Source organism: Lagopus muta, chromosome 1 (assembly GCF_023343835.1).
Source record: "Lagopus muta isolate bLagMut1 chromosome 1, bLagMut1 primary, whole genome shotgun sequence".
NCBI classification, from domain to species: domain Eukaryota; kingdom Metazoa; phylum Chordata; class Aves; order Galliformes; family Phasianidae; genus Lagopus; species Lagopus muta.
The window spans coordinates 80,749,673-80,770,913 of NC_064433.1; the positions used below are offsets into that span (position 1 = coordinate 80,749,673).

General features: G+C 45.8%; 1 protein-coding gene across 3 annotated transcripts; it reads right to left on the reverse strand.

Annotated features, from left to right (window-relative positions):
* Nucleotides 1–281: 281 nt before the first annotated feature.
* UPK1B (uroplakin 1B) lies at nt 282–12,349 on the reverse strand. Of its 3 annotated transcripts, none has more exons than XM_048954603.1 (8): nt 12,246–12,349; nt 7,167–7,254; nt 6,454–6,654; nt 4,882–4,956; nt 4,010–4,132; nt 3,539–3,718; nt 2,072–2,155; nt 282–1,453 (listed from the first exon to the last, which is right to left on the reverse strand). In XM_048954603.1, the coding sequence occupies exons 2-8, from the start codon at nt 7,233–7,235 to the stop codon at nt 1,403–1,405; spliced, it is 783 nt and encodes a 260-aa protein (XP_048810560.1). In that variant the 5' UTR covers nt 7,236–7,254; nt 12,246–12,349; the 3' UTR covers nt 282–1,402. The 3 variants fall into 3 exon arrangements, with proteins under 3 accessions (XP_048810560.1, XP_048810568.1, XP_048810579.1); XM_048954611.1 differs by having other exon boundaries at nt 12,281–12,342; XM_048954622.1 differs by lacking the exon at nt 12,246–12,349 and adding an exon at nt 12,172–12,227.
* Between the last annotated feature and the right edge of the window lie 8,892 nt (nt 12,350–21,241).

A 21,241-nucleotide genomic window follows, 5' to 3' on the forward strand; every position in this document is an offset into this window, starting at 1 on the left:
TTCTTCTTTTTGAGCACACAGACATAAAGAAAACCCCTCTGTGCTTCAGGCACCTGATTCTCCTTCAAGCCTTTTGCCCTCTCTGTCTCCCCCAGTACTCCAGTGAGGGAGCACTGACCTGCACACCTTCTTTGCATCAGGGCTCTGAGCACTCAGACCTTCCTCACAGTCCCGGGGGTCCCAGATAGAAACCTTCATTTCCCCTTCCCAAACACAGAATCATGAGCGAGAGTAAAAATTTTTTTTACTTCCACTTGTTTTTAATTGTCATTTTTGGCAAATATACAAAAACAAGGAATGAAAGTAGCTGGCAAACTGTCACAGTCTGAGACAGCACACCTTAAAATGCTCTACCCCAGAGGATGTTTGCACGAACATGTAACTGAAGCATCCACTCGGAAAGACACCAGATCAGCCTGTGCCGAAGTGAACCGCAGTTGAACTGACTGGATTTGGTTTGGAGAGCACCCTGATGGCATTTTTCACAAGATTTTTGCCTTTTTTTTTTTGCTGCCTGGCCTGCCTGATCTGGGGTATGGAGTGCAAGGAGGACATGAGCACATCTGTGTAGACAGCAGGGTGATTGAGGGGTGTGGGACAGCCCCTGCCACAAAGCCAGCTGGAGCACAGGACCCCTTGTATTCTGCACATATTCTAGTGAAATCCTGTGTGAAGCACGTGCAGATTTTGATGGAGTTGCTCGTGGAATTTTTCATGGTCTGGCACTTCTTAAGGTAGAGAAGAAGCAGTAGTTTCACAGGGAGGTAGGTTTGAACACGGGCAGCACATTGCAGAGGAGTGAGCTAGTCTTTCATTGAGCTTGGCTAGCAGTAGACTTTTCATCTGTGATATGTCTTTGCTGCTGACACATTTAAACTCTTAGAAAATCTTCCTTACTTTAAGGCAAGGAGTGATGGATACCAGGAACAGAAGTTGAAAGATAAAATATATTAGAGAGTTCTGCAGTCTTCTCCCTTGCTGCACCCGCCTTTATTGGTCACAGGAGGTTACAGCTTTATTCAGGCAGTTCTTGCCAGAACCTATAGCATTGTGATTTACTTTCAGCCTAGTTTTAGAGAGGGACTTTTCTGGAGCAACTATAGATGGACATTTTCCTCTGTGATGCTATCACAGAACAAATCAGATTGTGTCTTATCTTAGCTCCAAGGATTTCTCACACAGCAAAATAAAGGTTTTACCTCATCCAGGAGACATTTAGACAGCAGAAGGAGGGACAAGAAGTGTGTGATATTAGTGTGTCGTGTTTTCTGAGGGGCTAAAGCAATATGGGAGAGATAGAGGGAAAGCTTCAGGTCCCCAGTGGCACAAGGTGAATGGAGCAGGAGATGAGTGAATGCAGTTTCAAAGAATGCTTCATGGTAAGGCTGAGGATGTTGAGCCTTCAGTATGCAATTCTGCTCCAGTAGAACATGGTTCCGAGGAGGACGCAGAACTGAAAAGACAAAACTAGTGAGTTTCTCTTGTCCTCATTCCTTCCCCACACCTCTCCCCCCAGTCCCATGTAATCCTACTGATAGGAGAGAACAACAGAAATACTTGATAAGCAAAGTTCATTCAGGAACAGGGAGCCTAAAGCTTTTTTATCTGCACAGAAACTTCACAGTGCAGAAAGATGTGTGCAGACATAACTATTTGACCAGATCACTCAGCTCACTGGGGATTATCTGTCACGAAACTGCTGAACCCTAAGTATTTGAAACACTTCTGCAAAGTCTTCAAACTAGAAATGGAATTATCTCTCACGATCACAGTTTAGATGTTCCAATACCCTCTGAAAACAAGAATCTGCAAGCTGTTTGTTATGCTGTGTTACTGAGATTGCAGCAGGACACTGCAGGCCTGAAGGCCATCCAGCTCCTTCAGCGTGGTAGCCAGGGATGACGGGAAACATTAGCATGTAATCCTGCTAGTGGAGCAGGCTACAAGCATGTTGGTGAGAAATAAATATCATCTTTAGATATTTTTCAGCCCTGTCATCCTCCTCCACCCAGGTGGGTGTGGAATAGTAAGGAAAGAGAAGAGGAAATAAAAACAAAAAGTAAGTACTCACAGTCCAGCAGAGGATGGCAAAACCAAACCAGGCAACACCCCAGGCTTGCCTGTTCAGTGGCCCAGAAATAGCATCGTAACAACCCTGTAAGGCAACCATGCATGAATCAACACAAGCTTTGAGCTTCTGTTCCTCAGTTACAAGCCCATCCATCTCCAAGAGAGAGTAAAGTGGCATGATCCTCTCCTATTGTTATTTGAGTAATTCAAAAAGACAGGCCAGAACTACACTGATTATTGACAACTTGCAGATAACCTGCATGTTTCTAACTCCAGATACAAAGCAGACCCATCTTAAATACTTCAAGGACAATTTTCCACTTGCTGAACACAAAGACAGTCAACATAGAGCTGGACTCCTGAATCCAAAAGGTATAGGCAAGTTTGGAAACCTGAACATCTTCTGGAAGTGCTTGTTAGTGGAGAACTTCATGCTCATGACCCAGCAATCAGTCTGAACAGGAAAAGCTGGTTAACTGTAAAGTTCAGCAAGTGATATGCTCAGTAAATGGATCTCACTGTAGGAAGCACTTCTCTGAGATGCCCTACTATTCATTTCCTGGGGCACAATGCCAGAGGATAACCCTTCTTCTTCTCTTGCCATCTGTTCTCCATTACTTTTGACAGCTGCCTAGAGGAGGAGAACTGCTGTCTTGCTCACTCATGTATGCACTCATCTTTGGGCAGTGTTTGATTTAGCTGGTGACCACCTGTGTGTATGAGGTACTGCTTCATATCGGTAGCAGTGGAATAATTTTCTTCCAATTCACACATTGTTAAGTGTGGTCTCCTCACCTTGAGAAAGGCATTGAGGCACTGAAGTGTGTCCAGAGTACGTCAACAGAGCTGTGGGGGGCCTGGAGCACAAGTGTTATGGGGAGTGGCTGAGGGAACTGGGATTGTTCAGTCTGGAGAAGAGGAGGCTCGGAGGAGACCTCATCGTTCTCTACAATTCCCTGATAGGAGGTGGTGGTGAGGTTTGGATTGGCCCCTTCTCCTGGGTAACAGTGATAGGACAAGAGAGAATGGTTGCAAGTTGAACCTGGGGAGATTCAGGTTGAATATTAGGAAACATTTCTTCTCAGAAAGAGTGGTGAGGCATTGGTACAGGCTAGCCCAGGGAAGTGGTGGAGTCACTGTCCCTGGAGGTGTTGAAGGACTATGTAGATGCGGCACTGAGGAACTTGGCTTAGTGGCCATGGTGGAGATAGATTGGCAGTTGGACTTGATAATTTTAGAGGTCTTTTCCATTTGATTATGTGACTATTCCTAATAGTCAGAAAAGCCTTTACCACAATCTGTGCTGTATTCTACATAGTCAGGAACCTACAAGCACTGCTGCTTCTTCAGAAAACTTTTGGACACCTGTAGCTTACAGTAAAGCAGGAAGGCTATTCCCTATTTCCTTTCCATCCAGCAAGGCACTTTAAACTAACACGTTAACTGGAAAAAACAGAGAAAATCTTACGTTGCTGTTATAGAAGCCGGGGACCCCAAGCTTGCAGCCATCAAGATTGATGGGTTCACCTCGGTTGTCCATGACACAGCAGTTGTGTGGCCAAGGATAGTCGGCGTCGTTGTGCGTCACGCGAAAAGCAGATGTGTAGTCCTGCCAGTCCGAGGGCCCATTCACCCCGCAGCACTGGTTCTGTGGGGTGAGAGAAGGAAACTTCATGGGCCAAGGTCACAGCCCTGCACAAGGCTGGCCCCTACATATGGTTAGGCATTAACCACAGATTTATGGGAGAGATTTTTGAAGTGCTTGCCTTTGCCAGCCTGCCATCTGATAAACAAGCAAAATGGGGAGTGTGTCAGGAGTTTGTCTAAGGTTCAAGGCAGATGCTATCCTTTTTATTACTGAGTGGGTCTGAGGAGAATTTGAAATTCCAGAGCTGCAGAGCATTTAGTAATTAGTGATAGTATTCAGTGTTATTATTACCTGAAGCATGAGATTATCCCATGTCTGTGTGACCCCTTCGGTCATCCATTTGTCATTGTTATTGTCTGCATCTGATTTCAGATACCTCTCCAGCATTTGCTTCAGGAAGAGGTTTGGAGTAAGCTGCAGGAGAAAACAAATAAACAACAGCAACAACAACAACAAAAAAACATCAGAAAAGAATGAAGGAACTAGGTAAATAAGTGGCCATGCAAAGCAAATATGTGGGTGAATTTGCTTGCTTCAGTATCCAGCTAGAGAACTGGAATGCTGTTCCCCCCACCACTCCCAGTTTTACACAGAGGAGGCTAAAGAGCAAGATATAAGGGGCAGGAGCAAGACAGACACAGAGAATGACTCTTAAGCTTGTCCTTCCAGATGTCAGATCAAAGGAGAAGTGCAGAAGCCATGGGTTACATTTGATATTGCTTGGAGCTGAAGAGCCTCCAGGTCATTTTCCCCACCAATACCTGCAATAACCCATGTCATCTTTCCCTCACTAGGAACACTGCCTGTTGTGATGCTGAAGGTTTGTATGAGAGATTAATCAGCCTCTAGCTGAAAGACTAAACGCCGCATTGATGATTCAGCAAACCCGCACTTTTATTTCCTTAGCTGCAAGGTTATAAACATTTTGGAGCATCAAAAATAGCAAAACTCTCTTCAGAAGAACAAAGATAATTCCTTCATTAGAATGAATGTTGGATACTTTCCTTGTGGGGTCTTACTCTAACTCAGCAGCAGTCCTTTGAACTTACATTGTACCACCCACCACACAGGCCATTTACTCCACTAAACAGGAAACAGCATGCCGTAAAACTGCAACATATTCCAATGCAGTTGCTTGAAGATATGAGAAAGACAATACTCACAAAGTCTCGGTGAGTTGCTGCCGTGATGCAAGAAGCCATTTCAAATGCATAAGTGATCAGCATCAGAATAATATACTGTTGGAGAGAGAGAGTAGAGTCAGCTATGGGAGAAAAAATTAAGCAGTTTATTCCCATTCTGTATTTTTCAAGTTTAAGCCCCACACCCTGTTCAAGCCAAAAGAAACTGAGCTGCATCAGTGTCCCCAGTCTTCTCTGTTCCTCTGAACATTCATGTAGTCCTTATCTGTGCTCATTTCAGTTTGCAATCTTATTTCCTGAAGGTGTACGACTAGAATTGTAATCCATCTCACAGACATAATATCAGAAACTTGTCGAATGGCATTAATCCTACTCTATCTTCATGGATGATACTTTGCTCAATATGCCCAAGATGAACATCAGCCATTTTCTTTGCTGCATCTTATTGGCAAGTTATTACTCTGCAATCTGGAAGCTTCTCAGCAAGAAGCTAGTCAATCCTAGCAGGAGAGACTGTACTTCAGGGAAAGAGAAGGTGCAATTTAATGTGTTGTTCAGATCCTCCTGACTCATGCTTTGTAAGGAAAGGACCTTCATGAAAACTGATTCTCAAGAGCACCACTCCCAGTTTGTTTCACTGCTTCTCTTCCCTTCTCAGCGCAATCCCTTTCAGTCTTTTCTGTATTCCCTGTGCAATTCTCATGCCTCCATTTTTCCTCTTACACTTCAAAATGTTTTTCCCAGATTCAAGGCATCTGTTTTCTTCTTTCAGTAGCTTCTGCCCTGTACTACAGCCTTGGGTTTCAGTCAAGACATCAACATGTAGAGTTAAGGAAATTCTCTTCCATCACTTGTTACTGGTGAATTTTCTGGCACGAGAGCTCAGATCTCTGTCTCCTCTTTAAAACAGACACCCTGCCACCCTACATTAAGCCAAGATAGAGCTGACTGCAGAGTTTTCAACTCTACCCTCCCTTAATGTGCACACCAATTAATTTTAACTACTGTCAACCTAAGTTGAGGACTGAGTAAGAAATTGTAGAGGTTTGTTTGCACCTTAACATTGTTTTTGGTGTATTCAAAGCTATCTATCCTCATCCCTGTAATTTCTGTTTGCTTGCTGATGCATAATGTCAGCTGCACCCATTTTTGGTACACTAACACATACTAATGCCTTGTAAAGAAGTCATTACTTATCAGCTCCTAAACTAAATGGTACATGACAGCTGAAAGGCAGTGTGAAGAAACTAGAATCTAAACCACATCCCAGGTGCATCTGATTGCACAAGTGCTTCTGCAGGGCTTCAGAGCCAGGTCAGGGTCAGGACACACGGTTTAAACCTTCATTGTGGTTTTTGTCATTGTGGTTATTGCTATTAATTCCCCCACCCGAGTTTCAGAGCTTCTCACGCATGTGTCCTCACAGATATCACCTTGTGGGAGAACACAGCCAGAGACAAGAAGAACCTTTGGCTTCTCTTCACCAATAAAAGCTGTCTTTACTCGATTGGTAAATACCATGACAAACAGGGCAAATAAGCCAATATTTTTTAAGTTTGGCAGGAATGAACGGGCAAACATTGCTACACTTACCACCAGTAGCAAAGTCTTGTTGGACTTTATGACTCCAATGATGCCGAGGATAGACAGAGCGAGGAGTGCAAAGCCAACAAAGATACCAATCCAGGCCGCAGCATAGATGTCATCATTTTCTGTGGCTTCCAGCAGAGGGTAGAGGCCATGGGGATCTGACACAAAGAAGATGCATTCTGCTGTCAGGGCAATACCGCACATCTGAGGAGCACAAATTAGGGAAAACTATTAAACTGAGGGAAAGAACGGAGTCGTGAAAAGAAGATTGCATTCATTCTATTCAGCCTCCTGCCAGCAGGAGCTCCTCAACTCCTCCTATGCCCAACTCTGCAACCCCTTTTATTATCCTTAACACAAGAACTGCAAGCAAAACTCACCCAGCCTGGACCTCAGAAGTCAGGCCTGGAACTTGAGAATGTTAAGAATAAAATTAACACAAACTTTCCTGTCACTATATGGAAGGAGTTGGCTGGAAAGATGTTGGGCAGCAGCAAGGGCTGTTCCTCTAGAGACAAGCTGGTCTGGTGGATCAACCCCTGCCATTCCTTCCCAACTGACCTGCCAGAACAGCTCTCCTTTATCCCTTGCCTAATGCTACATTGCTCTTTTTACTGGTGGTCTTCACATGTGAAAAGGGATTTCTTGGCTAGGAAGCGTTAAGAAGTGTCACACTGTAAGGAAGCTGCCACCCATCCACATCCCACTTCACTTACCCCAATGACCACATTCCCCAGGATTAATAGACCCTGACAGATGCGTATGCCATTGTCAGTTTTTGCCATCTTTAGATCTTCATGCAACCTGAGAAAAATCAAAGACAGTCGTCAGTTAGACCAGTACAATAGGCTTCATTTAGAAACAGAAATTACCCATGAAGAGAGGATAGACAGAATCCATCTGTCTGTACTCCTCCCACTCCTTGCTTCATGGTAGTTTTAAAGGAAAAACCTCCTGAGGCATGAAGCTAATAACTGAAATGCTCTCTGATAGTTGAGCTACGCAAGAGTGGGATGACTGTGCACAGACAGTTGCTTCAACTCACTTTTGGCTTGTTTTTTCTGTGACACACCAGTACCCATGCAGACCCCTAGCACAAGCACAGCTCATGGTGACACATTTCCATCTGGCTGGAATCAACGGCTACTGGGATGAACACCAAATGAGTTCAATTTCCTCACCTCACTTCTCCTTCAAAGAAGCCAGATTTATTCCAGGGCACATCACACATCTTATTGGCCATTCCCTTTTGGCCAGCACTAGCATGGAACCAAATATAACCATAGAGATAGAGCTGTATCCCACACACATACTTATGGCTCAGGGCTTGCCATCACTTACTAAGGATATTTCCCTCTTCCCCCCCTGCCGAGAACTGAAGCTGGGGCTCCTATTCCTTCCCAATCAGGTACGAGGGACAGAGCTGCTTAGGCTGCAGCTGGCTTGTGGGAGATGGGCCAAGTTGCATTCCCATCAAATTCCTGAGAACATTATATCCTGCAGGCTGGGCCCAGGCACTCCACCTTAAAATCAGTTCCCTCCAGGGAGAGCGGCATAAAGGATTATTCTGAGGTGTGAGACCTCTTGGAGAAATGAGCCCAAATTCCAGAGCCGATGAAGCCCTTCTTTCAAAGGGACAGAGCATGTGTGTGCATGGCAAGGAAGAAGAACTCCAATCCTGAGATAGCTGCATGTGCTGTGTCATTAAGAAAATACAGGCAATAAAAGAAAGGCTGAAGCAGGCCCAGCTTGAGCAGGCAAAAGGCAAAAAAGCTTGACTTTCCCACTGGAGTACCTGCAGTTGGGACCCCTCTTCCTGGGGCTACCAGCTCTGAGATGCTTCAAATAAACTTTTGAAAAAAGTAGAGCAGACATCAGCAGCTGCTAATGAACCATGAGAAGTTGAAAAAAGCCAGAATTTCCTATCACCATTTCTGCAGCAGTTTGAGGTTTTGGCATGGAGAGACCTCCAATGCTTTTACCACTACACAAGCAGCAGCAGAGCACATAGGTATTTTTCCAGGATAGCACAAGTGACGATTATTTCCCAGATAAGAAGCCATTTTTACTCCCAGCCAGGTGGTTGGAGGCTGGCCCAATACATCTAAAGCTGCATGATGCTGTATTTGAATGTGGATGGCAGGCTGCCAAACTTGCCCTATTTATTACTAGCCAATATGTCCAGGAGTCACACACAACGCCTTGCTGGTCAGAATCATAGAATCATCAAGTTTGGAAGGACCACTAAGATCATCATGTCCAATTATCAACCCATCACCATCGTGCACACTAACCATGTCTCTCAGGGCCACATCTACGTGATTCTTGAACACCTCCAGGGGCAGCGACCACCATCTCCCTGGGCAGCCTGTGCCACTGCATCACCAATACTCAGATCTGGGCTGGGCAATGCTTGGCCACGTGTTCTCCAGATCCTGACAAACCTGTGATGAGCACTTGTCCTCTACATATCTGAAAGCTGTAGAGGCTACAGCCTAAATCCTTGCTCACAGTGCAGAGATTTTAGAGAAGCCTTTAGTTATTGCTGACTAAGGGTCATCACAAGTCAGGGGGCAGTCCAAAAAGCAACGATACCACCCTGATCTGAACACAGGTGCACAAATTCTATCACATGAAAAACTGGGTCTGCTCCAGCTGCCATGCAGAGAGCTGGGTTCTGTGTCATGTTGCATCATTCCACCTGTGATTAACAAAGCCACAATCCTTTCCTTAGCATTACAGAAATTTCTTTCTCCTACCTTTCTCTCTTACAGGAACCCCTGCATTGTAACAACAGCACTGAGACCAAAAGGATGCCAGACCTGACTTGCTCTTGGCTTTGCTCTTGGCACAACTCAGCCTTTTTTTTTATAATTAATATGAAGACTCTTGCACATGGACTCCCCACCCAACCCACATGCTTCCCAGAATTTCCCTTTCTTGTAACCAGGACTTGACTTGCTCTTGCCTCTCCTTGAGCAGGTATTACTGTAGACAAAACAGTCTGAGAAAGAGGGCTTGATCTGAAAGCCTCTGTGGGGCTGGTTACATAAAACAATGCACAGAGAACAGGAAATGGAAAAAGGGCAGAAGAGTCTTTATCATGGACCTAAAAACGAGCAGTGCAATGGAAATCCCTCTTCCACTCCCTTCAGATGGACCCGTATAATCGGGATGCAGGGCTGGGGAGGGGCTCCAAGGTCATCACAACAGCTGGATCTGATGACAGCTGAGAGCCAACCCTCCAACACACCCCAGAAAAGAAGCTGCAGGAGATGTAGGCCTTCCCCACCCCCTTACGCCTCAGAGGTAAGCCGCATTAAGCCAAAGCACTTAGGGCAGGTGCACGAATACTGAGGCAAAAACCAACCTCTGGGTTTGCCTCACACAGAGGCATGACTCACAGCCACCCACCCAGAGTGACACAGGGAGGCAGTCCCTCCCTAGGCACCAGCAGCTTGTGCCTGAGGACAGAAATAATTTTGGAAGTAGGGAAGCCTTCTGTGTGGGCTGGTTAAGGTTAGTTTACAGCCCAAACAGTTTCCTGGGGCTGCAGGCAGATGTTACTTCCATGGCCTGAGAGCTTTCTCGATTTCTCCTCCCTTCTTCCACTCACAGTGGCTTGCAGCAGGTTGTGGGGGCCAAAAAGCAAGCTCCTTTCTGCAAAGGCTGGCTCCTGCCCCTGAGTTAAAGATGACCAACACTATACAGGGTCACTACTGGCACCAGTGCCTTGATTCAGGGGCGATTCAGTCTTTGGTGTATCCCTAACGCCCATTGGCCCGATTGAACTTTTTGAAGCCTCTGCATCCTATTTTTACAGGTTGAAACAGGATTTCAATAGCCTTACAGATGAACGTCCCTTGCTTTCGTTTGCTCTCACTCCATTTATAGCCAAAAATGCCTATGAATAGAAATTGGTTTGGCACTTGGCACTGCCTCATGCAGAAGCAGGCTGTGTTCTGATTGCCTTGTGTTTTGTGCCAGCTGTGGTGGAATCACAAAAGTCCAGCCAACGGACGTCCAAAAACACACCTGTAAGCATCATGGGTTTCTCCAAGGTGACAGCACTCACCCCAGCACTTGTGAAGCACAAGGTACTGCCCTCCCTTCCACCAGACGTATACAGTCTCCCTCCTTGAAGATACCCAAAACCTATCTGGAAATGGTCCTGTACAGCCTAATTTGGGTGGAGGAGACTTTCAGAGATCCCTTCCAGGCTCTACCATGCTGTGATCAACTCTGCTCTACATATCCCTCTCCCTAAGATCTGTGGAGGCCTTCATCACCACTGCTCTGCTATCAGTGGGAGGCCATAGGGAGGACATCTTACTCCCACCATAGGCCGCAGTTGGGGTACTTGAGCTGTTACCCACCATCATGAGCATGGCGGTACAGGGGCTGGGACAGATTGGTACATCTGGGGAGCAGCACGAGGAGAGATGGCTGGGCTCAGCCGAGCTGTGCCTCACCCCCTGCTCCCACCCCATGTTTCAGCATGCCTGTGCATAGCATGGCATTCTTCTCCTCTGGTGTAAGGAAGCGCAGACAAGGGGCCCATTTGTGCAATTCCCCATGGGCTCTGCAGCCTTCAGATGCCTCAGTGGAAAGGCTCAGAGCCATGTAAGCGCAACCAAACAAACACGGCCTTTCAGCAACTGAAGCCTCAGCCATGCCCATGGGCCCTGCCCTGCCCTTCACCCCATCCAGCCACCTCTCCTCCTATCCCTCGGGCTTGCCTGCGCCCAAGGAACAGACTGTCCCTACAAGCACGATAAGTGACAGGATGCCAGGGGAGGGAATTTGGCAAGGTGGAGCTGCTGGCTGTACTGGTGCCATGGGACAAGACTCCCCCAGTCAAGTCACAAACCCCAAGCACAGACCCCAAACACAGGCCCCTTTCACAACTCCACACCACAATGAGCTTCCATGCAGCAGGACTTGAGTAAACAAAATCCATTGTTATTGTCGTTAATGCAATTAAATAACTTATCAATGAATTCTTGGACCCTGCTGCATAGAGGCAGATGGTTGAGGGTGTCGGTTGGCCATCTATTTATCCTGAGGCGAACACCTCCAGCGCACATACTCTCCTCTGTCATCGCCCACCTGCCAGCAGCACACAGTCAGCCCAGGCAAAGAGCAGTGTGGTCACCAGGCTCCAACCATGTTGAGAAAGGGAAGAGCCAGCCGGTCATTTTACACTACCGGGGGAGAAATGTAAAGCAAAAACATAGCTCAGCATCAAGCAGGGGTCAGAGACTAATTAAGTTTCCTTTGGAGAGAGATTGCTATGAAACAAAGCCTCTGTGTACAGAGAGGCGGCTGGTAAATCATCAGGCATAATTACCTCAGATATAGAGCTGGGAGGCAGTTTTTTCCTCTCTCCCTCATTAGTTCAGCAGAACCAAAACAAGAGATATTTTTTCTTGCCTTTCCTATTTTCATAAGTGAGGGGGATTTGTCTTTCTCAACAGTGACTTCTTTTGATACTCAAATATGTTGGCAACAGATCTAATTTTCCCATTCCCTCCTCCCAAGTCTTTAGGAGAAAAAAAAAAAAATAAACAAATTAAAGCAGCCATACAGAAAGCAGAGTTTGCAGTAGAAGAAAAAAAGCAACTCTTAACAATCTTAGGCAGTTAACCTTATCCAGGTAGCAGCCTCCCTCATACTAAACACAGCCCAGAGGCTCAAATAGAAATCATTTAACATAAAAACCTCTTTTTCTTGTAACTGATGCTTTTTGCTTCTTTGTCTGCAGAGGAAGACAGAGACCGAAGCCAGGTACTCACCCTTCTCTGCTGGCGATGCAGAAAACCAGACCCACCTGTCTGGCTGGCGAATTCCCCAAGAAGCCCCTTTCCCCCTCCTGGGCTGGTCTTTAAGGAGCCTGGGTTGCTGGAGGAGAGTGCTGTGTGATTGGTAGGGTGCCCATCACATGAGGAACAGTTTTTTTTTTCTAGACAAACCTGTTCCCCAGTTCTTGTGGGACCAGAGGGTGTCTCTGTGATTCTTAGATTGTATCGGAATGCTGTTGTGCCAAAAACAGAAAGCTTAAAGAATTTCACTCATTGTACTCTCAAAAAGGTGGACAAGTGACTCACCGCTATGAGATACTTGAGCTTTAAAGAGGATAGGCAAATTTGAAGGGTGTAAATCTAAATATTAGCATTGCTGAACTGCTGTTCGAACAGAGTGTAAAAAGAATGCATGGATGAGAAAAGAGAGAAATTAATATTAGTGTTCATTTAATTGCGTTGCATGGGAAAAACTTGAAAAATACAGTAGTTTGGGTTGGAACCACTGTGGTGTTCTTTATCTTGGGAATTTTTTAGAAACGAGGTGTAGGTATTGGCTGCTGTGTAAGACAGAGTGGATAGCTAGAAAAGTGGAACAAACGTTGCATTGCCTTGAGTCCAATGGTTTTTTAACTCATTCAATCTTACGTTAAGCACTGTAATAGGCTCCCCAGGGAGGTGGTTGAGTCACCATCCCTGCATGTGTTTAAAAACCATTTGGATGTGGTGCTCAGGGACATGATTTCGTGGAGGGTTGTTAGAGTTAAGGTAGTTTGGTTAGGGTGTGGTTGGACTCGATGGTCTTTAAAGTCTTTTCCAACCGGAGTGGTTCTACGATTCTATGATTATGAAGATTGAGCAAAATCAAGGACATACATATGTACTTATCTGCCTGTGATTAACCAGGACTGAGGCTGAGAAACAGCAGAAAAGGCACTTCTCTCAACTTTCTCACACATTCCAGTCCAAGTGTGCAAAAAATAAGCATTCCCATTACTGGAGCCTTGAGCTACAGCTACTTGTGGTTGTTGTTCTTCATTTGTGATGCAAAACCCAACTGAGTAGTGAGCTTGGGATGGGTGATGGAAACATCACGTTCTTAGAGTCCATCATGAATCAAAAACAAACAGCAAAAGACGTGTACACTTTGTAGCCATTCTTGGAAATGTCTTCTGGGAAATTAGTGATAACTGCAATAGCTCCAATGTTTTACAGGTCCCCACAGTACCGAGGAACAGCCAAAGAGGTCCTGCCAAAGAGAGATCCAGGATGGATACATCTCATGAGATTTCACCCTGAGGAACAGGCCATGTTTTTGGCCTTTCCTGCACAAGTAAGGCATCCCAATGGTTGGCAAAAGAAGATCCAGCTGTTGCAGCCAGTCTGATCTGGTAGATGGGGACAAGAAATCTGCTGGTTTGGATAATTAAGAATAGGGATGTATATTTGCCTAGACCTGAATAACTCAGAGCCAGCTGCTCATTATTTGTGCTTCCAGCAACATGCATGAAAGTCCAGCTTGGTTTGGCACTCTTGGGGGGACTGTACATTTCACACTAATGGTGGGTTTCTGTTTGTGGGTTTTTGTAGTAGGTTTTTTTCTTTAACTGTGTTTTGTCAGAGGCAAGCTACGAAATTGCATGCATATGTGTGCACAGCAGAGGGTCAGAGTGAGACATGGCCTGAGAAAGATGTGTGCTGGGGCTGACAAACCGTGCAGTGGGAACCCAGAGTACTCTGTGGGGTGCCTGCAACTGCTTCAGCCTCCCCTGTAGATGTACATCTGTGCTGGTAACTTTAGATGAGAGTGTGCCAACACATTCGTATAGCTAGATCCATACATTTGTGAAAATTGTTGTATTTGCAAACTCTAGAGGCTCAGAAATGTTCCTCCCCACACAAAGTATCAACATGTAGAAAACCACAAGTGCATGTAGTTTCCACACACAAATCTATACAGAGATCCACATATATGCACACCTCTGCTGCCTGTAGATTAGAAGCAGAGTACTGGGCTGAGTGTGAAGACACTGCAATTCGGGGTTTCACTTGCCAAGACAACTGGAGGTGGAAAATGACATTCCTTGGGAGAATTATCACTATGACCATGTGCTTATTGAGACAGGGCAATGTGAGAATGTGCCTGTCACCAAGTGTGCCTCAGTTTTTTGCTCAGATTTGGCATGGGAGGGATGCTGGAGAATGTCTGAAGAAAGAACAAAGCTTATGATAAATGCTGATGAGATGCTGTGGGCCATTCCAATGGGCTGACCTTGCTCCTAACTCCTAATACCATCTCATCTTCCTGTACCTTTTAAATGTCTTCTCTTCATAACATACAAATAATGATTTGGGACTGAGAGAGTGTGAGAAGGGAGGGACTTTAAGAACAAGGAAGTGGTGGCCAAACCATTGAGGTACCGGGAGTCACTCCTGTGCCTGCCTCATGCCATCATCATGAAGAAAGCACTTTGTGCACTGATGCATTGCAGAGGTGATGCCCGTGGGCTGAGAGCTGCTGCCTTTCCCCTCAGAGCCACATATCCTTGTTGCAGTGACCTCCCACCCAGCGTGCCTCCATCAGCGGCCCTATCCTTGCTCTGTGTCACCCGGCTTTGCTCTCACATTCCCAGGAGGTCTGTGAACAGCTGCTTCCCATTCTGCACTCCAACCTTCTTTCCTCCACCAGAATGGGAGCTGAGGCTTGCTGTGGCCACTCGAACCCTTCCCATGTTGTGGCTGTGTGCCAGGTTCTCCCTGGAGGAGCAGGGAATTCCTCCCGCTGCCTCTGTGTGGGGTGTGAGTCTGCAGGGGACAGATGTCTGCTAGCTCCTCAGGTCTGCAGTTGGCCTCCTGCCTCTGCATCCCTGTTGGGCCGTGGCTCTTGCTGCAGCTGTTTCCCCCTTTCTGCAAGGTTTTGCCCTTTTTCTGACACTTCTTTTACCTTTCAGCCTCAAGAGAGAGGGATAATTCAGGGGTGCTGGGGATAAATAAGTGAGCACCACCTACGGAGATCAGGGGAGAACAACTCTATCCCAGAAAATGTTTACCAAACAGTGCTGAGTGTGGGGAGACAAATGGCATACCACCAGCAACAACCCAGGGCTAATTATAGTGGGACAGGATAAACCACCGGGCTTCTGGGCTGGCCGCTCCATCCAAGCCTGAAAACATACAGAGTGAAAAGCAGAACTGTACGTATATATTTAGTGTAATGTGGAATGCAGTAAGTAATTTCTTTCTAAAACCTCAGATACCTTAGTTAAGAGTGCTACAGAAAAGCCAGATACTGACACCTTTGTGATGCTGGTAATCCTGGTGTTTTGCATTTGGCAGTGCATAATCCACCCATGAATATGGCATTGTACTCCTCATTCCTAAGAAGAACGCTCTTGATGTCTGGGGTTTCTTAATATTTTTGTGAAGGTGGGAGTTACACCTTATTTTTCTAATTTTATATGGTAGAGTTTTATTCATGGTACACGGTTCATTTCATACAAATACTTATGATACATGGTTTATTTCAGTGTCATGAGGACTTGTAATTTTTGTTGGTTGCATGGACTCCAAGCTACTGGAATCATGTGATGATTGCATGAAAATCTGTACTTTCAGCTTTTCAAAAGATCTCTTCTTCTTCTGACAAGTGAGCAAGCAGAAAGGCCAAACAGGTTGGACGAGGCTGCTCAGTCTGGGAAAGAACTGGGTTCAAGCTAGGAGCTGCCCCCCCCCAGGGAATTTTGGATCACAGCTGATTTCAGCTCCTCAGTGGTCTTGGCTCAAATACTTAGAGAAATGGTGGGTATTTATAAAGGCTGATCTCTGCTGATTGCTGCTACTATTGGAAAAGAAAGTCCTGAGGGTGCCTTCCTGCACACATTGCTAGAGATTTGGGCTCTGAATCTCTTCTAAGGAAGTCTCTTTTACTCTGTTCACTATGAAGGAGACTGATAGGAGAGCCTTATCACAGTCTTGAGGCTAATTTCTCCAAAGGAAAACCCAGACAGAAATATCTACATCTTAGACCTGCTCCTGTCACCTAGGTCTTTCAGGCACTTAGAGGTCCTTTTTTTGGTACATGCTGAGATAAAACAAGCACGGAGGAGACTGGGGAAGCTCTGGGATCAAGCCCTGCCCTGGGCTTGTCCCACCAGCCAGTTTCTGCTGTTGTGGCAGGAGACCAAGCCCTGACAGAGCAGTGTTCTCCAGCCAACACCCTTGATGGTGTAAAAGGGTAAGTAAATGGGACATGAATCTCCAGAATCTCATCTTTAGCCTCCTGTGGAGGGTTTGCCTATCTGAGCATTTATCCAAGCAGCAAGAAAACAGCAGTGGATATGGCTCTGCTCTCCTCCTGGCATGAGGGATGACCTAGGTGGGCTGTGATCCTTGGAAGCATGGTGGCTGTGAAGCACAAATAAATCATCAGAGGAAGTTCTGGACCCTGCTGATGGCTTTAAAAATCATAAAAGAGGAAAAAAAAAATGAGTACTGTAGATCTGGGAAAGCCTTGGAAAGTATACAGCACACTACTGTTATCTGGGGGCTCACAAACAGTGGCAGGAAGTACTTCTCATCCTACAGCCACACCATTTCTAACCTCTCAGCTCATATGCTGAAGGGCAGCACAAAATTTGCAAGGGAGCCAACTCTCTTCAGTCTGCTAGAGTGAAAGCACTCTATAGGGAGTAGATTTTTATAAGGTGCAATCTCCCTTTTCCTTGCTGATGTCCTTGCATTCCCACAGATGAAGTCTACCTCTTTCTTGTACGGGACCATTGCTTTACCATTTCCTTCAGCATTAATACTCTCTCTCTTCCCCAGATACCATTTACCTTTCCTCTCAGGTGGCTGAGTTGATGGACATGAAATTCAAGCAAATGTTTTTTATTTCACTTCACTTTGAAGATTGCTGTTTTTGCTGCAGACCTGGAGAATGATTTGTGTGCACTTAGTTGCTTTTTGTAACTTTGCTAGTTGATCTGATAAAAGCTATTACTCCTGTCCTCAAGCGCTGTCCTATCTGAGTCTCAGGAAGAGTTTAAGGAAGTTTTAATGGGTAGTTTTCCCCATGGTTAGAATATGCTCACAGACTAAAATGGCCAAGAGAGGAGAAAATCTAGGGTGGGCTAGCCCACTACTGTTTGAGGAGCCTGGCAAGGGAAGGGTCACAGAAGGACAGAAATCTCAGCAAACTTGGACAGAAGATTACCTGTGATCTTGCAGAATGTAGAGTGGGAGAGAAAACTTTTGAGAAGACAGAAGTTTCCTGATTATGCTTTAGATAGCTCCTTTAAAAGGCTGGCAACGTCCAGGGAAAATTAGCTAGAAAGTGCTTCCATCTTGCTCTTGGTTGTGAATTTGTAGGTGAATCTAGTGTTGATATATGTACTAACATGTGGTCCCAGATCCTGAATGACCTTGGCAGTGTGATGAACTTTTGATTCTAATGTTTCAGTTGTATTTCATCTAACAGACTGGGAACAAGCTGTTCTGTCTAGACCTGATGACTTCACTGCTGTTGCTGATGATTAAAAATATATCCTTCAAAATACCTTGTCTGTCAGCAGTAGAAAGAGGAACTCTTATTTGGAGATCTTTACTGCTTGTTTGCATGGGGCCAATGAAATTTCTTCACATTAACTGTTCCAGTTCATTACTGAAAAGTGTGTGGGATACTTCATTTCTCCCAAATCCATCCTCTTTGCCTCCTCAGCATTGGCTGCTTCTGATTTGGCCGTAATGGCTGGCAGTGGAGCACTGCCATCTACATATGGTTGTCTGTTACTGTCCTCTTCCCAATATACTTGCTGTAAGCCACATGCTGTAAGCCTCTGTCTATCTGATTTTTCTCAGCATTTCTACCATCCACCTTGCTGTAGGGCTGGAGCACCCAAGAGGAAGAGGGAAGACTGTCAAGTCAATTTGCATTGCAGTGCAACTGTAGGGACACAGGAGATTAGCAGAGGGGTGTTGGGTGGTGCAGTGCTTGGGAGCTCTGGGCTGGAAATAAATAGTACATGTGACTCGGATGAGTTTATAGTGCTCCAAAGCACTTGCCTGGACAAGGGTGTGGTTGGCATCCGATTGCTTTGACAGAACTGTAGGTACTATCCTAAACACTTCCTGTGAAACTATTTTGAGGTTTCAGTAAGTAGCTGGAAACTTTCCTGAGAAGACTGCAAGACTCAGATCCTGCCACAGAATCACAGAATCATAGAATCCTTACAGTTGGAAGGGACCATTAAAGGTCATCTAGTCCAACTCCCCTGATAGGAACAGGAACATCCATGGCTAAATCACACTGCTCAGATCCCAGTCCAGCTTGACCTTGAACATCTCCAGAGATGGGGCATTCACCACCTCTCTGGGCAACCTGTTTCAGTGCCCCATTACCCTCAATGGAAAAGACTTTTTCCTTATATCCAACCTGAATGTACCCTCTTTTAGTTTGAAACCATTTCCTCTTGTCCTGTCACCACAGACCCTGCTAAAGACTTTCTCATAGCTCCCCTTTAGTTACTTGAAAGGCTGCTACCAGAACCCCTCGGAGCCTTCTCTTCTGTCTGAACAGCCCCAGTTCTTTCAGCTTGTCCTTGTAGGATAGATGTTCCATCCCTTGGATCAGTTTTGTGGCCCTCCTCTGGATGCACTCCAACATGTCCATGTCTCTCCTGTCCTGAGGACTCCACATCTGGACGCAATATTTCAGGTGAGGTCTCACCAGCACAGAGTAGAAGGACAGGATCACCTCCCTCAAACTGCTGGCCACGCTTCTTTTGATGCAGCCCAGGATATGGTTGGCCTTCTGGGCTACAAGGGCACATTACTGACTCATGTCCAGCTCCCCATCCATAGTACTTCCAAGTCCTTTTTGGCAGGGCTATGCTCAATCCTTTCATCCCCTAGCTTGTGTTGGTAGTGGGAGTTTCCTCAACCCGGATGTGAGACGTTGCACTTGACTTTGTTGAACCTCATGAGGTTCTTCTGGGCCCACTGCTCAAGCCTGTCTAGGTCTCTCTGAATGGCATCCTGTCCCTCAGGCACGTCCACTATGCCACGTAGGTTGGTGTCATCTGCAAAGTTGCTAAGGGTACACTCAACCCCACTGTAAATGTCATTGATAAAGATATTAAAAATAATCAGTTCCAGCACCAACACCTGGGAAACATCACTCATCACAGATCTCCATTCAGCCACTGAGCCATTGACCACCACTCTCTGTACTGATCCTGCAGCCAGTTCTTCATCCATCAAACAATCCACCCATCAAATTCATATCTTTCCAATTTGGAGAGAAGGATGTTGTGGGGTACCATGTCGAAGGCCTTACTGCAGTTCAGATAGATGACATCAGTGTCTCTTCCTTTGTCCACTGATGCAGTGACACCATCATAGAAGGCCAGTAGGTTGGTCAAGCAGGACTTGCTCTTGGTGAAGCCATGTTTTTTCTCCTGTATCACCTCCCTGTCTTCCATGTACCTTAGCATAGCTTCTAGGAGGATGTGTTACATGATCTTTCCTGGCACAGAGGTGAGACTGACTGGTAGTTTCCTGGGTCATCCTTTTCACCCTTTTGAAAAATGGACATGATGTCGTCTTTTTACCAATCACGAGGGATTTCACACGACTGCCATGACTCTCTAAATATCATCTAGAGTGTTCTAGCAACTACATCAACCAATTCCCTCAGGACTCTGGGATACATCCCATCAGGACTCACAGACTTGGGGATGTTCAGGTTCCTCAGGTGGTCACAAACCTGATCTTCTCTCACGGCAGGGGGGGCGTTGCTTTCTCAATCTCTTCTTTCCAAATAAATTGTTCGAGGGCTGTGTGATGAGTAGTTATCAGAGAAGACTGAGGCAAAAAAATTAAGTGCCTCAGCCTTCTCCTTGTCTGTTGTTACCAGCTTGCCTGTGCCACTCACTAGTGGGGGTATTCCCTCTTGAATGTTTCTTTTCTAGTTGAGGTACCTGTAGAAACCTTTCTTGTTCTTGGCACCCCTGGCCAAGTTTATTTCAAACTGAGTTGTGGCTTTCCTGACTCCATCCCTACATGGCCTAGCAGCTTTCTTATACTCTTGCCATGGTATCTGTCCCTGCTTCCACTGCCTGTGAATTTTCTTCTCACTCTCTGGTTTGATTGGCAGGTCCCGCTTCAGCCATGCTGGTCTCTTGCCTTCTTTTCCTGACTTGCTACACCTAGGGATGGAGAGCTCTCATGCTCTGAGGAAGGCTTCCTTAAATATATATGCCAGCTCTGCTCTGCACTTTTGTCCATGTGGATTGTTTCCCATGGGGTTTTGTTGACTCACTCCCTGTAGAGTTGGAAATTAGCTTTCCTAAAATTTAGCACCCTAATTTTACATTTTGACTGTCTCATATACCTCAGGAGCGTGAACTCCACCATAGCATGATTGCTACAACCCAGGCAGCCATAGGCTTTCGACTTGTTCATTACTACTCTTTAGGGACAGCTCTTCACATTCTATTCCTTTCCTGATACAGATGGCAATGCACCCGCCCCTTGTTCCTTGCCTGTCCCTTCTGAACACCTTGTAGCCATCGACAGCCACACGCACACGGAATTTGACCCAATGAACCCATTACCTAGCTAACCACAACTTGGGTTTTAGTTTCAGGTGGGAGATAGATGGAGGTGTACTTTGGGCCATCAAGCTCTTTTGCACGGACTTTTTCTGCCTTGCTTGTAGCTCCTGCCGGCCGTACCTTGAATTAGTCTCGGAAGGGCTCTAACGAAGGCTCAGCCGGTCTGTGCTGCCCTCTCATGGGCACACTTAGGAAAGGTTAAATTTCATCCGGTTTTAGCACCATTTGTCACTCATGATTTCTTCAAAGCCTGAAAGGTTTGTGAACAATTTCTAAGAGGGTTGTGAAATGTAACTATGAAAACTAATTCTATTTACAGTTGTGTTGGACTCCTCCCAGCTCTTACCTTTCTAAGGAGCTCTGCTTTTCATTTGGAAA